The sequence below is a fragment of the Emydura macquarii genome, unplaced genomic scaffold, assembly GCF_026122565.2.
Source record: "Emydura macquarii macquarii isolate MOO-44397 ecotype Brisbane River unplaced genomic scaffold, CSIRO-AGI_Emac_v2 contig_1991, whole genome shotgun sequence".
Classification (NCBI taxonomy): domain Eukaryota; kingdom Metazoa; phylum Chordata; order Testudines; family Chelidae; genus Emydura; species Emydura macquarii.
The window spans coordinates 17,948-33,523 of NW_027132128.1; the positions used below are offsets into that span (position 1 = coordinate 17,948).

Sequence of the window (15,576 nt, forward strand, 5' to 3'; positions counted from 1 at the left end):
GGGTGCGTAAGGCCGGCTCATGTGCTGTGGCATGGGCGCGGCTCTCCAGGGGTGCTGGAGCCAGCCCTACGGGGTCTGCTAAGGGGAAAAAAGTTCCGGGAACCGTGCACTGTGGCGTGCACACACCTATATTGGAATAGACATGAGCAATCACTCAAAGATAGAACCTCCTTAGGGCGGTGTTGGCCAGCTGTCAGTGCTGGGGTCAGTGAAGTTTTTCCATTCTTTCTTTGGCCCTTTGTTGCTCTGGGTTGGTTTCAACCAATTCCTTAATGATCCTGTTTTCTGCAGCCCAGACATTAAGGTAACACCCACGCCTCCTGTGCTGCCCTGCCCCCAAAAGAAAACTTAACCGTTTCCCCTCCACTGGGTAACAACACAGGGTACAAAGGGAAACTGAGGCAGACATAGGATTAATAAAACATTACTGAAAATTCTCACTTTGTCACAGGTGGGCCAGTCCTGGTGGGCAGTCTCCATAGCAGAGCAGGTCTCTGAAGATCTTTAGGGGATGGAGGGGGCTGATGAGCTTAAGGGGGTTCATCATGGCACCACCTCTGACAGGGGGCTGGTCTGCTAGGCCGGGAAAAAGAAACCACACATACACACACCCCATCCTGCTTGGTCCGTCTCAGCTTTCAGATCAGCTGGAGAGTCCGGAGCAGGCACCAGGACCTCTGCCTCTGTCTTGGCTTTGCTGCCCCTGGGTGGGACACAATTATTTGGGAGAGGAGCCGATCCCAGCCCAGCACCTGCAACGTCTGCAGCCTGAGTGTCCTGAGAGAGACAATGGAGGAAGCCGTGGGGCCGACTTCCAGCCAAGTACCGCTGCAGGAGCATGTTGGAGGCAATGGAGACCTGGAGACTGGAGGGGAGCCAGGTAATGGGGCGTCGCTGGCTGGGAACAGGCTGGAGAGAGACACTGACACTGCCCCAGGTGGGGCCATGCTCTCAGTGGCAGCAGCAAGTGCCCGACCCCCGTCTGTGGGCAGCAGGGACTGGATCAGTGCCAGGGGCTCTCAGGGCACCGGTCCCTGGCTCACAGCTGCTGTCTGGTGCACACAGCCGGGCTGGGCAGGTGCCTCTCGGGCTGTGTGTGTCAGACCATCTGTGACAACACTGGCCCCTCTGCCTGCTTCTGTCTCCCCCTCCTGCTGTGTGTGGCCAGTGTGAGACTCCAGGGTGCGGTGACAGGCGCACTTGGCAACGCGGGTACAGCCAGCGCTCTGCAGGGGGCACAGCGGGGGTGGGGAGGGGGGCAGCTTGAACTCCTGCCACCGGAACAGACGGGTCCTTATCTCTGTACCCCGGAGCTCGCGAGGCCTGGTGACAGCGTGGCTGGGAGTGTCCAGGAAGGGCACCGGACTGACGGGAAAAGGGGGACTGTTCCCCCAGCCTCAGCCTCCCTGGCCCCCCCGGCTCTTCTCCCAGAGCGTCTGTCGGAAGCAGCAATCGACAGGATGCTGCATGTTCTTGGGCAGCTCCAGCCCTGGGGCTGTCAGTGAGACGGGTCCACACAGCCCTGACTGATGGGTCTTTCTCTTTCAGACTCTCACAGTAAGGGCAGGAAACGTAACTACAAGAAATGTACAATTGTCCTCGTAGTTGCCCTCGCACTCGTGTCCTCAGCTCTCCTTGTCCTCACTACTGTCCTGGCAGGTGAGTTCTCAGCCCTCCCCACCCCCCTCTCCCAGCTGCCGTCTCTCTTGGCCTGTCCCGCCCCTGGGACAGAGGGTTCCTGGGGGATGTTCCTCCAAGACCCTTCTCCTGCCCCTCCCAGCCCCAGCACCTGGGCTCTGTGTCAGGACGATCTGACTCACGTTCGTTCCCCCAGCAGATCTCTGAGCACTTTGGGTCCCAGTGGCTATTGCCGTGTCCCAGGCACAGTCACTTGTACCCATGCACAGTGTTGGTGACTGACGGGGCAAGGTGCAGGGCTGCAGTGAGCCGGGCCTTTTGCCTGCAGCGTGTCACCCTGAGGCGCCAGCCTGGCCTTCCTGCCTCTCCGGGTCATGCCCCCGGCCGGGCTGGCAGGTGTTTTGCTGCAGTGACTGCACTGAGCCGTGGAACGCAGCACAGACACCTCCATCACCGCAGTGCAGAAACCACCACGGAGCCACCTCGGCCGGGCAGGGCCCCGTAGCGCTATTGGCTTCCCCACCTGCCCAGACAGCGCGGTTAGTTCAGAGGGCGGCTGTTCATGGGAACGTGACCCCGGCTGTATCTGCCATAGCCTGGGGACGGGGGGGCTGTAAGACTGTCAGGGGCTGGGGTTTAGCTGTTGTCCTGGGATCTGATCTGATCAGTGGCTCCCCAGGAGGGTTTAGCAGCTGGGAGAGGGGCTCAATCCAGGTCTGTCTGCACCGGCACCTCTGTGGCGCTGTGGCAGCACTGACGCAGTTCAATTGGTGCAGCTAACATAGATGAGAGGGACTTGCCCTGGTTCATTGGCTGCAGGAAGTTACCAGAGCAGGACACGCTGCTCCAGCACGTCTGTGCCGGGTCTGCACTGATGTAACTGCCTCACTGCCCTCTACACGGGGGCTGTGAATCCCAGCTCCCTGCCGTCCTGGCTGCCTATTGCAATGGGCCGCGCTGGCTCACACAGCGTAAGGTGAGATCTGTGACCTGGGGGTTCCACAGCTGGGGTTGCAGGGACCCCCCAGAACGCAGTGGGTCAGATGGCGGAGATGGCACCAATCAGAGGCTCCCAGGACTGAAAGGCCCTTGCTGTGCCCTGTCCCTCCAAGGCAACACTGGAAGGGGCCCAGCCGGCCTGGCAGCTTTTCTCCAAGGGGCCTGTGTGTTGCCATGCCCAGCGCTCTGCACAGCGTGTGTAATTGTGCCCTGCGCAGCCGCCATTGCTCCCTGAAATGAGTGACACAAATCACACCCTGAGCAGCACCATGAAGCTCCGTTCCTAGTGCTCACACACAGGGTGCAGGGCAGTGCCCCATGGAGTCTGCAGGGACGTACGTGTCTTGTGCACGACCTGCTCTTTCTTCCATCAGCACGGCAGCAGCTGCTAACGTTCTCCCAGACACGAGTGTCCCGGCCACAGGGGAAGACTTGAAAACAGCGATGGTGTTAGTGTTAGTGTGGTGCAAAATGAGGAGCAAAAAAAGTGACGTATACAAAAATGACTGGAGCGGTTTGTGTCCTCCTCCTCCCCACCCCAAAAAGGAAACAACACAAAATCTCCCCATGGCTGAGAGCGAGCAGGTGTGATTCTTGGGAGGGGGAATCACTAACATCTGTTCCCCAGAGTGACCCTAACAACCCTGCTTCTGACTAGTCACCTACTGCTCTGACCTTTCCAGTAGCTTCTTGGTGTTAGCGATGGGTGACCCACTGCTGCTCGGTCCTGGCACTGAAAGGGTTACACTGCAGTGGGGGCTGTCAGCGGGTTCCCTTCCCGCAGCTGTACTTGGGGGAAGAAACGTCTGCACATAAGAAGCTGAATCAAGTGACAATGTTCCTGGCCCCTCGGTACCGTCCACACTGCAGTGAGACACCCGCTGCTGGCCCGTGTCAGCTGACTCAGACTCACAGGGCTCAGGCTAAGGGGCTGTTTAATTGTGGTGTAGCTGTTCAGACTCGGGCTGCAAACATCTCCATCGCCCCGTGTCTGGCTGTGCTGGGCGGGCCGGGCAGTGGGTATTCAGCCTCCTGAAGGGAAGGGAGTTGGTTCCATCTTCACCTTCATCTGCCTCTCCTGGGAAGCAAAGCGCAGAGCAGGGAGAGGGGGCAGCAGGCCAGGCTGGCAAGATTCCTCAGGGTAACAGACCTGGCAGACCGTGTTGACATCAACATCTTACCCATTCATTATTGGCCCCCTGATCACTGCCCCCTCCCTCTGCAGCTCTCTGCCCACCCCCTGCTGTAGCACTGAGCCGGGCCCAGCTCTCTGTGCTGGGCCTCCAACCAGGGGCTGTTTGTCAGCTGCATCCCTACTGAATGTGACCCCGAGAGTGAGACCAGGGTCAGGTAACCCCCCTCTGGGGCTGGATTCCCAGTGTCCTTCTGGCCCCCTCACGCCCTCCAGCACCTGGCATTGGTTCAAGGAGTCTCAGAAGCCTGGGGCACTGGGGCTGATTTCCCCGTGTTCTCCTCACGGCCGGGCTGCAGGTCCCGCTCTCACACCATGTTACTGTCTCATTCTCAGTGCAGAGATGTGAGCATCCGTCAGCTGATCTGGGCCCCCCTGCTGGCCCTGCGTGCCTGGACGGCTGGATCGGATACCGAGGGAAATGCTACTATTTCTCAGAGGGCGAAGGGGACTGGGCCTCCAGCCAGAAGCACTGTTCTGCACTGGGTGCCTCCCTGGCTGGGATCGACACTGGGCAGGACATGGTGAGACGCTAGTTGCAATGGACTGTGCCTTGGCGCCGTGGCTGCTGCTGCAGTAGGACCTGGGCTCTCCCCTGCGGGGCGAGGAGCAGCTGTGACCCCCTCGTGCTGGGAGGCCAGAGGCAATGTACCACGGGGATCACCTCTCGACAGGGAGACTGTCCCCCCTCTGGGGCTGGGCTGGCTTGGGCGTCTCCTGGCCTGTTGGGCTGGAGGGGGACTGAGAAGCCAGCTGGACACAGCCAGTGCTGCTCCTGTATAGGGGAAAGGCAGCCCCTTGCTCCTCTCGTCCTTCTGTCCCCTCCTCCCCCCCAGCTGAGGATGGGGAAAGGGGAGGACAACTTTGCTCAGTCCTGGTCTCTCCCTGCATCCCCCAGTGAGATCATCTCTCTCCTTCCCCTGCGATGGTGAGAGGTGCTCAGCTGCTCTGTAAGGGGGAGGCTTTTGCACACAAAGTGGCCTTGCATGGGGGGAGGAGGGAACAGCTTAGCCCCAGCAGCACCCAACAGCTGCCCCAGCCCAGGGGAAATCGGGGTGCTGGGAGCTGTTTGGAGTGGGAGGGTTAATACTGAGTTACCCAGAACTGTGCCAGAGGGAGGAGAAAATCCCCAGCCACTCCCTGGAAACAGCCCTTCAGTGTAGGACTGGGATTCCCTACCCAGAGCCTGGGGGAGCAGCAGGGTCTGGGCTCTGACCCCGCCTCTGCTGTTTGTAGGCTTTCATGGTGCGCTACAAAGGGAAATTTGACCACTGGATCGGCCTCCGGAGGGACCTGGGGCAGCCCTGGAAATGGGCCAATGGCACCGAATTCAACCACCTGTGAGTGTTTTTTTTTCTTTTCTTCACTCTCTATGAATTCCCCGGGCTTCGGGATCCCTGTGTCTGCAACACTGAGTTCAGCCCCACCCACCAATCCATGTTCTGGAAACAGCCTGCAGCTGTCAGCAGGAGGCGATGTAAGCAGTGCAGTGTCGACACAGACACTAGATTGACCCAACTGCTTTGACCTAAGCACTTGTGGAGGTGGAGTTCTTAAGTATGTGCAGTGGGCGACTTAGGCTGGTGGGAGCTACATTTTAGTGTAGATATTTAGTTAGGTCATGATAAGCTGCCTTACGTCGACCTAGACCAGGTTTAAATGAGCTGTTCCCACTCAGGAAAAATCTTGGCGTCACTGTGGATAGTTCTCTGAAAACATCCTCTCCATGTGCAGTGCAGGCAAAAATGCTACCAGAACACTGGGAACCATTATGAAAGGGAGAGAGAATGACAGAAAATATCATAGTGCCACTGTATAAACCCATGGTGCGCCCTCACCTCAGATATTGTGTGCAGTTCTGGTCGCCCCATCTCAAAAAAGATACATTAGAATAGGAAAGAAGGGCAGCAGCAATGATTGGGGAAGGGGGGGGAACAGCTTCCATATGCAGAGAGATTAAATAGACTGGCCCTGTTCAGCTTGGACAGGAGATGGCTAAGGGGGAGGCTACGATTCAGGTCTATTAAATCACAACTGGTCTGGAGAAAGTGAAGAGGGAAGTGCTATTTACCCCTTCACACAGCACAAGAACTAGGGTCACCCAGTGAAATTAACAGGCAGCAGGTTTAAACAAACAAAAGGACGTATTTCTTCACACAGCGCAGTCAGCCTGTGGGACTTGTTGCGTGGGATGTTATGAAGGCCAAAAGTATAACTGGGTCAAACAAGAATTAGCTAAGTTCATGGAGGACAGGTCTGCCTGGTCCTATTAGCCCAGTGTGCAGAGACACAAACTCTTGCTCTGGGTGTCCCTAAACCTCTGACTGCCAGAAGCTGGGACTGAGCTCTCAGTGTGCGTCTACACTGCAAAAAACCACCCACGACAGCGAGCCTCAGAGCTGGAGCTACAGACTCGAGCTTGTGCTACGGTGTTGAAATAGCTGTGTGGGCTTTTGGGCTCTGAAACCTGCCCTGCCTCCCCCAGAGAATAACCAACCCAGCGATGCCTGCTTGAGTCTGCCGAAAGCCTGAGACAGTAGCACTGAGGGGGATGCTGCTCCATGCATATCAGTGGGGTGTTAACCCTGATATCTGCTGCCCTGACATCCACCCCAGCAGAAGGTTCTGCATCATTGCCCATCAGAGCTCTGCTAGGGTGATGCTGGTGCCGTGTCTCCCCCATCCCCAGCCATCTGCTCAGGTCGGTGGGGCCTGCGTTCTCCCTTCCCTGGGACAGATCCTAGCCCACCTGCAGTCAGAGGCTGGTGATGTGGATGAGGGGAGATCCCAGCCTGCCCAAGGAGTGGTGCTGGGCCTCCTCCCAGTGCAGCATGTGGCTGTTGTGTGGCCAGGATTGGTCCATGGGGCAGAATTTGCCTGTGGCCCTGGATTGTCTGGATCCCGCCCTGTTCCCAGGTCTGACTCGCTGGCATCCAGCTCTCAGGGGAAGCGCTGTGTGAATGGCTTGGGTCCCACAATGGCCACTGGGATTGTGCTGTAGACTCTGTGCTGCTGGCATTCACTCCAGCCCTGACCCGCCCAGTCTGTCCCGACAGCTGATGTGAACTGCCCAGCGTGTTCTGCACCCAGCTCTTCTGTCCCACGTTGCTGCTCCTCCCCTCGCTGACACTCCCCTGGAACCTCCCCCCTCTCTGGGCCATTTGGGTGGGTTGGGCCTGTAGGGCCTCTCCAAACCCAGCTGGATGTGTGGGGGCAGGAACTGTGGTTAAAATATCCACCCAGCATAAAGGCACCATGGAGGCCAGTTGATCTTAGACCCTCTCTTGGCCCTGTTGCCCCACTGCCCCCTTCTGCAGGGGGGGGCTGGGCTGGGGCCTGTTGCTGCTGCAGGACGGGGAATCCTGAAGGGCTGTGAATGCAGCAGCTCCCTGTGCTGTGGGAATGTCTCCCCCTGTCCGTGACTGACGGGAAACGCCCAACTCCGACCCGCTACCAGCTCTGTGGCTTCTGTCTCGTAGGTTCCTGATATCAGGAGGAGGCGGTGACTGCGCGTATCTGAATGATCAGGATGGGGTCAGCAGCTCATTGTGCACTGGTGGGAGATGCTGGATCTGCACCAAACCCGATGTGTTCACAAAGGGAAAGGAGCCGGCTGCGGATGGGGGCTTATAAGAAGAGTATTCTAGGACTAGTCCTGGAAACACCTGCCAGTGATCTCTCTCCAACATCTCGTCTGATCCATTCCAGAAGAGCAGGGAATGGGCTGAGCATCCCTGGGCAGAACACGGGTGCTTTGGGTGAAAACTAGAAAAGCCGTTTGCACCTTTTGCATACCCACCTCTGCTACCTCTTTCCTCTGCCAGTAAAACTGCTCAAATCAGCCTTTCCAGCCCAGCCCCAGCTGGACCAGGGAATCTGCCTAAGGAAAGAGCCACGACGCCAGCCTCAGCTTTCACTGTCCTAGCACCACCCCAGGAAAGCTTTTCACTGTAGAAAACTGTCGGTGAATCCAGCATCGTTTGTTATAGTGCTGGAAAGTGCCTGATCTTTGTTTATGGCCTCTGCTCCGACTCACTGAAAATCCTGTCATCTTTTGTTTTGTTTTTGTTTAATCCATTGCAGAGGGTTTACATTAAATTGTCTGGATAACTCCACTAATGGTGCAAGTTATTCCACTTCCTGGACACTACAATACAAATAAAGGATGGTCACATTAATACCACCCTATACCAAAAACCAACTGACCGCAATACGTATCTTCATGCCTCCAACTTCCACCCTGGACACATTACACGATCCATTGTCTACAGCCAAGTCCTAAGATACACCCGGATTTGCTCCGATCCCTCAGACAGAGACAAACACCTCCAGGATCTCCATAAAACATTCTTAAAACTACAATACCCACCTGGAGAGGTGAAGAAACCAATTGACAGAGCCAGACGGGTACCCAGAAGTCACCTACTACAGGACTGACCCAACAAAGAGAACAACAGAACACCACTGGCCATCACCTACAGCCCCCAGCTAAAATCTCTCCAACACATCATTAAGGATCTACAACCTATCCTAACAGATGATCCCTCACTCGCTCAAGCTGTGGGAGGCAGGCCTATCCTTGCTTACAGACAGCCCCCCAACCTGAAGCAAATACTCACCAGCACCATACAACAAGAAAACTAACTCAGGAACCTATCCCTGCAACAAACCCTGTTGCCAGCTCTGCCCGCACATCGACTCTAGTGACAGCATCACTGGTCCTAACCACATCAGCCACACCACCAGGAGCTCATTCACCTGCACATCTACTAATGTTATATATGCCATCATGTGCCAGCAATGCCCCTCTGCCATGTACATTGGCCAAACTGGACTATCACTACGCAAAAGAATAAATGGACACAAATCAGACATAAAAAATGGGAATATCCGTAAACCAGTCGGAGAGCACTTCAATCTCCCAGGACACTCTGTAGCTGACTGGAAAGTTGCCATACTTCTAGAAAAAAACTTCAAAACAGACTTCAGCGAGAAACTGCAGAGCTGGAACTGATCTGCAAACTTGACACAATCAGCCTGGGTCTGAACAGGGACTTGGAATGGTTCTGTCATTACAAGCAGTAATTGTCACTGTTCACACATTCTCACCTTCCAATCAATGGTTGTGAATAGGCCTCATCTACTCTAACTGAATGGACTTTGCTAACACCTCCCCTCCCCATTGTTGTTTCTTACCATTGGATGTATATACACACACCCCCTATCTGTGATTTCCACTTCATGCATCTGCCAAAGTGGGTTGCAGCCCAGGACAGCTTATGCCTCAGAAATTTGTTAGTCTTTAAGGTGCTACAGGACTCTGGTTGTGTTTGTTGTGTATTTGGTGCTTTAAAGGAAAAACAGCTGTAATATCTCTGGACTGTCCAGGAGAGGGTTGGGCAGTCTAGAACATACATTTTGGGGGGAAATCCAGGACTGGAAGTGTGTTGGGTCACTAACCAAGACTGGTAAAATCCCAAGTGTGACTGGCAGGCTGCAGTCACACCCACTCAGGGCATGGCTTACATGCTGGAAGGCTGTTTGGGGGGTCCCAGGTAGGACCTATTTCAGCAAGGCAGTGTAAGGCACCCAAGGGTGCAGGGGAGGGGTGAGGGCCCCTCACTGGTCTGGCTTGCACCCTGGAATGTGAGCTGCCCAAATCTTGGTATGTAGACGTTAGGGGAGAGATGTCTGCTCAGTCCCTGCCTGGAGCCAGATGGGTTAGAACAGAGTTTTTCAGCCTGTGGTACGTGTACCCCCGGTGTTACGTGAGACACAAGCAGGGGGTACCCAGGAAAAACAGTGAAAGGGAGCCTGATGGCAGCCTCCTGTGTCTCATGAGCTGGGCTTGCAGCTGGGTGGCAGCCACCTGTGCCCCGGCTTTGAGCTAAGGTACAATTTCCACCACCCCAGCTTGAAGACGGGCAGCAGCCGCCTGCCCACATCCCTGGGTCCCAGCCGACATGGAACTTGCCCAGTTGGCAGCCCCCCTCCCTGGCTTATAGCCCAGTGCCCAGAGAACTTGTCAATTTCACGGCTCTAGCTGAACAGTGAAATTGACAACTATGACAGCCCCAGATTTCTTTTCCTGTCTCTCTCTCTCACACCTTCCTGCTCTCAAATCTATGGCATAAAATTTGGTGCAGTGCTTTATATTCCTCTGCACTGGCATGCTGCTCAAAGCCTCCTAGCTTTGGCCAACATCACCTCTAGCCCAGGTACATACTTGAGTTGTGCTCTGTAGACCATGAAATTTCAGCTAGGCTGGGCCTACTTGTAAAATTAAACTGCCAAAGTAATAAGTTGCATATTGCCGAGTATGTGAAATGTGGCTGGAGTCCCTTTTGAAAAGGGGCGATTGTTTCTCATTGCAACACACCCATGCTGTCTTTCTATTCTCAAAGTATGTCTGGTATTTCATTAAGATAACTGTTTATTAATTGCCTCTCTGTCTGGACCATTTTCCCTAATGAATTTATCCTCTGGGAGTAACTCATCTATGCAGTAAACAGAAATGTGTTAAATGCCGGGCGTGCTAGACCTCCACGGCTCCAGACATTTCAAAATACCTTGTGATCAAAGCCAATGGCTGGATGCCACCCCAGGTATTGCTCAATTTAATCACAACCACCCCAATATCCCTTTGTTTGAAGGGTGGAACACTGAAACTACACAACACATCTAGGTGGCTAGCGCCCTTTTCACTAAGTAAAGCACATGGGTCTCTCCCTCTTGTATTGTTCTCTGGAATTCCTGTGTTTACTCATGTAAATTACCAAAATGCTTTGAAAAACATCGAATTTAAGAATATAAAAGAGAAGCAATGGAAATAAGCAAGCAGGCAAGCCTCAAGAGAAAAGAATCACTCTTGACAAGAAACTGACGAGACCTGCCATCTTGCCCAGCTGTCTTCTGAGACCACGGATCCAGGCTCTCGGGGGAAACTACTAAGAAACCATCACTGCCTGTTGCCTGCACTGGTGAGGATAATCGCTTTTGTAGCTAAAATATACTGGACTTTTGGTTTGGGGGCTCATTTGATATATTTATAAGTATAGTAATTAAAGCCTTTCTGTCATTATCGAACAAGAGTCATGTCAATTCCTGAGCACACTAACAGCAGATCCCAGTCTGTGAGTTAACACACGCCTGGTGTAAAGGTGGTAACCCTACCCACACTAGATCTGGCAGTGTGCTTCTCTCGTGACAGTCGGGTCACAGCCTGACTGGCTGTAAAAGCTGCAAGGGTTTAGGGGGAGCAGTGCTTGCTTAGACGTGAGAAAATCCTCAGAATTAAATCTAGGCTCTGGAGTGTGTGTTGTGATTTTATTTGATATGTGAGCCTTTGTTTCCGGTGTTTCTAGTGGCCACTGCTTGGATCTCTGTACTTTTCTTCAATCAGCTTTGATTTGCTTTCACTCTGAACCAATCCAAGGCCTGGGAATTCAGCAGAGCCGTGCTCTGAGGTGGAACATACAAAGCTGGAGAGTCCTGTGCTGTTGGAAGCAGCAGATGGGTGAATAGCGTGAGTGTCCCATTGACCAGTGGCTGGACTCGCCCAGGGGATGCTCAGCAGGTCTGAGTGGTGGGGTGGGCCTATCGCCGATCTGCAGTGACAGCTGGGCCTGCGTGGCCTAGAGGAGAGTGTGTGTGTCCCTCAGTGGAGGGGGGGAGCTGACCCATGACAGGCACAGAAGTGGCTCCATGCTAGGGGCAGGTGGTAACAAGGTGCCTCGCAGCCCAGGATGCCCCTAGAAAGCACAACATAGCAACGTACTGCAGGTTAGGGGACCTGTAAATTACAACCCACTGCCCCAACCCAGTGAGAAGGAACGAGGGGAGGAAATGTGAGCTGAAGGTGTAGCTGAGTCCCAGAGCTCCTGGGGTTACGCTCTGCCCTGGCTGGAGCTCTGCCTAAAGCCACGCTCTTGCCCCATGAGACGAAAGGCAGGTACTTTGCATTACAGAGACACGAATACGGCTCCTTTCTCCCATGGTTTATATCATGGCAGCTTCTTTCTGGCAGATCCATTTGAGCTCAGAACCACATACATCAGACTGAATCTGGGTGCCTTTTAGCCGACCACAGCGGTTCCCTTCCGCAGGGCCCGAGACTGAGAAGCTGCAGAAGTAAAGAGAAAGTCGCTGTCATTGTGCTTCCCTTCCCCTTAGAGAAGGAAGCTCAAGAAAAATATCATCCCTTCTCTAAGGGGAAGCTTGGCTCTGGTGATGCCCTTCATCTCTGTAACTTTCCTGCGGAGCTTCAGCTGAGATGACATCCCAGCATGTGAGATGAGTTGGGGGGTCTCTGGCAAGGAACCAACAAGGCTGAATCTCGTGGGCTGGTGACCTGGTACTGGCTGGTTGGAAGCAGCCACCTTGCGCTTCAGCCTCTCAGCTTTCCTTTGAAAACCAAGCCTGAGTCTCCTGGGTGAGAGGAAACCTGCACCCTGTGACTGGCATAAGGGATTGCTGCAGGGAGCCTGAGGGCTTCTCCAGATGCATAGTGAGGGCTGGATTCACAGGTTCTTCAGTCCCTCTACCGGCCACTTTCGGCACCTGCCTCCCAAACTCATGTCCTCCTGGGATCACAAAACCCAGCTGAGCAGCCACCAACCCTGGAGGTGCCTAACCTGCTCAGTGCCAATGTTTGCAGAGTCAAGGTTTGCTACGTGCCTCTCACCATCTGCACTCACCGTGCTGGGTCTAATGGGGACCCATCCACCCAGGTCCACGTCCCCTGCCAGAATATCACCTTAAGTCCAATCCAGACGTAGCTTTCTCCTTGTATCACATCCTGTATGAAATCCTGGGAAGTGCAAAGCCAAGGGGTGAGGTGAATGTGCCGTAACAGGCTAGAATTCCCTGAGCGTTCCCATTCAATACCTGCTCTTGGCTGCAGTGGCTCTGCCCGTGATGCCAGGCAGAGAACCCATCCGCGCCTGAGCTAATTCACCCTCTCCCTTGGGTGGGCAGAGTCCCAGGGCAGGAGCAGGAAATGTGGTGCTCTCTGTGCAGACATGGTAACACCAGTACCAGGCTGGGGGTCACAGGCTGAGCTGGCCCTTTAAGGGGGTCCTGGGTTCAGTCTCACCTGTGACTAGGCGCCCCTAGACTGAGAGGTAAAGGCCGGGTGGAGCTACAAGGGCAGCCCTTAGGGGTGCAAAGGCTGCAGGAGCCAGCTGGGAAGGGACATCAGGGCTGGAAAATCTGTGGTGTTCTTGCTCTGAACTCTCTATTCATAAGCCAGACTCCGAGAAGAGGAGAAAACACCCCAGTGGGCGTTTCATTAACTGGGGGACAAGGAGAAATGAGGCAGAGGGGTCGAGGCAGGCTGGATATAAACCCCGCTGCACTGGGACTGTACTCAGTGACTCCTGTCTCTCTCCAGCTGGAGGTTTATGATCCTGTATTTTGTTACCATCTCCTCCTGGGTCTGGATCACAAGCATGCGAGAGCTCTTCCACGAGCAGTCGTCACGGCTCCGAATCCAGTCTTTACGCTCTTTAGACAGCCAGTAGCACTTGTCCCCATGCAGCAGCCAGTCCCTGGGGCAGAGTTTGCACCCGGAGCCCTCTGTCAGGAGAGATGGGAACAGAGGTGTCGTTAGTTCTGACAACTCAAACTCCGGCTGGCTGAAAACTCCTGTTCAAAGCTGATTTTTAATGGAAAATGCCATTTTAACCAAAATGAAAGTTTTTAGTTTGACTGAAATTTTTCGTTTTTTGTTGGAGGGAGGGCACTCAAAATGAAATACTGATTTTTGTGGGGGAGAGGTCGGATTTCATTCATTTTTGGAGTGGAAATAAACACTCTTAACATTTCCCCACCCCTTAGAAAAGAGAGGAAGGACTTTCACTTTTCTACTTCCTTCAAAGGACATCAAACTTGTATTTCTTTTCATCTTTTTCATGAACTAGGTTTGCAGGGTATCAGCTCTAGTCCGAGATATTGCTTACGTTTTCACCTACAGGCATGGAAAGAGCTTTCAGACTCAATGTACTAGTGAGGGCTTTTCTCAGGGGTCAGTACTCACAACAGGACACGCTGTAGGTCCGGACTGCCTTGTGCTGACTGAGCTGGGAGGCCAGAGAGGAGAGAATTCACTTGAAGTTTTTACACTGTTGCTCTCTTACTAAAGATCTGCTCCAACTTAGTCGCAAGTTCTGGACTCAATGCAGGAATCACTGGCTGGGAATCTCTGGGATTTGACCTTGTCAGCTTATAAAAGCTGAATGGAAACAGGCCCAGCCTGTGCCCCAATGGGAGACCTCAAATGCTTGTGTTAGGGTTCAGCTGAGAGTTAAAAGTAACATCCCATTATGGTCATTACAAATTCCATGACGCTTCTTTAATGGTGGAGGTCTGCATCTGTCCAAATTACAGTTTGGAGGGGGGCTACAGTTTCCCTCCCTCAAATGCCCCCTGCAATTCCAATAGGCGAGGGGATTCTGCTTCAACCCTTCCCCTAAGACATTATCTCCAGTCTTGTGTGCTGCTGAACAGCTGTTGCGTTTCACCCCAGAGGTGGATGCATTTCAGTAGTGGGGGAAAATGATTCCCTAAGGACTACGTGGTTTGTAAAGCACTTTGGGATCTCACCTCTGTAGCAGTTGTGTTATTATTACACTGTTGTTAAAATTGCCTGTGCTCCAGCAATGGGAATTACTCTGATCACTAGATGTCACTGCCGCTTCTCTGCACAAACTGCTGAGGATTATTATTTGTTGTACTTAGATTGTAAGTGCCTTTGAGCAGGAACTGGGTTTATTTATTTTTACCTCAGCGGACATGACTGGGCTGTTAAGACACTACTGCCATACAAATCAATAATTAGTGTTACACTGTCAGTGAGTGGCTCCAGTCATGGATCATGGCCCCAGGGTGCAAGGTGCTGCACATACACATAGTAAGACAATCCCCAAAGAGCTCCCATTTGAAACAGGTGGAGGTAAAGAGGAGAAGGCTGCCATGGAAAGAGTAAAATAACCATGATATTGGTACTGTGACAGGCACCCTCCGCATTGAACTTGCACCCACCAACTGGGATTGCTGAAATGAAAGAAGACAGAGGTTCTTGCGATGTACAGCCCATCGTTGCTATGCCTAAAGCAATAAAAGGCACCCCAGCAACTTAAAAATCACCCTGTGGGCTGAACATCGTTTTCCCACTGTAGTTACAAGTAGAGTCGATTGAAAAATTTTTGGCCACTTTACTTGACAAAAAAAAATCCCTTTGTTCCAGAACGAAAATCACTGCAGAAAATTTTCACTTGAAAATTTCCAGTTTTTGGCTGAAATAATAATAATAAAAAATCCCTGGAGACAACATTTTCTCCCACATTTAGCCTCCTTCTGTCTGCCAATGTTGCTGACTCTCACATTTTTATCACAAGGCTTATGATTTTTGGTGTTTTTCTTTGAAGCCCCAGCTCACAGAGTCAGGTGATTAAGTGAGAAGCTTTTTTTTTTTTTTTTTTTTTTTTTTTTTTTTTTATTTAAAGTGGGGGTGGTTGGGGAGAAAAGCTTGAAAATGTGACTTTAATTCGATCTAGAACCTCAGACACCAGAAAGTGAATAACAAGAAAACCTCAAAAACAAACAAACAAAAATATTCCACAACACCAACAACCCAAACCTTAAAGTATTATTTTTCTAACATCTCATGATTTTTGAGCCCTGACTCATGGTTTTTGAACAGCAGGGAATGCAATGCTGGAGTGATGTAAATAAAGGGATTCAGGACC

The 15,576-nt window shown here is 52.8% G+C and overlaps 1 protein-coding gene across 1 annotated transcript; it reads left to right on the plus strand.

The window, feature by feature from the left end:
- Nucleotides 1–789: 789 nt before the first annotated feature.
- LOC137159893 (C-type lectin domain family 2 member D-like) lies at nt 790–7,462 on the plus strand. The gene is made up of 5 exons (XM_067558363.1): nt 790–880; nt 1,549–1,659; nt 4,166–4,353; nt 5,066–5,169; nt 7,309–7,462. The coding sequence occupies exons 1-5, from the start codon at nt 790–792 to the stop codon at nt 7,460–7,462; spliced, it is 648 nt and encodes a 215-aa protein (XP_067414464.1).
- The last annotated feature ends 8,114 nt before the right edge of the window (nt 7,463–15,576 follow it).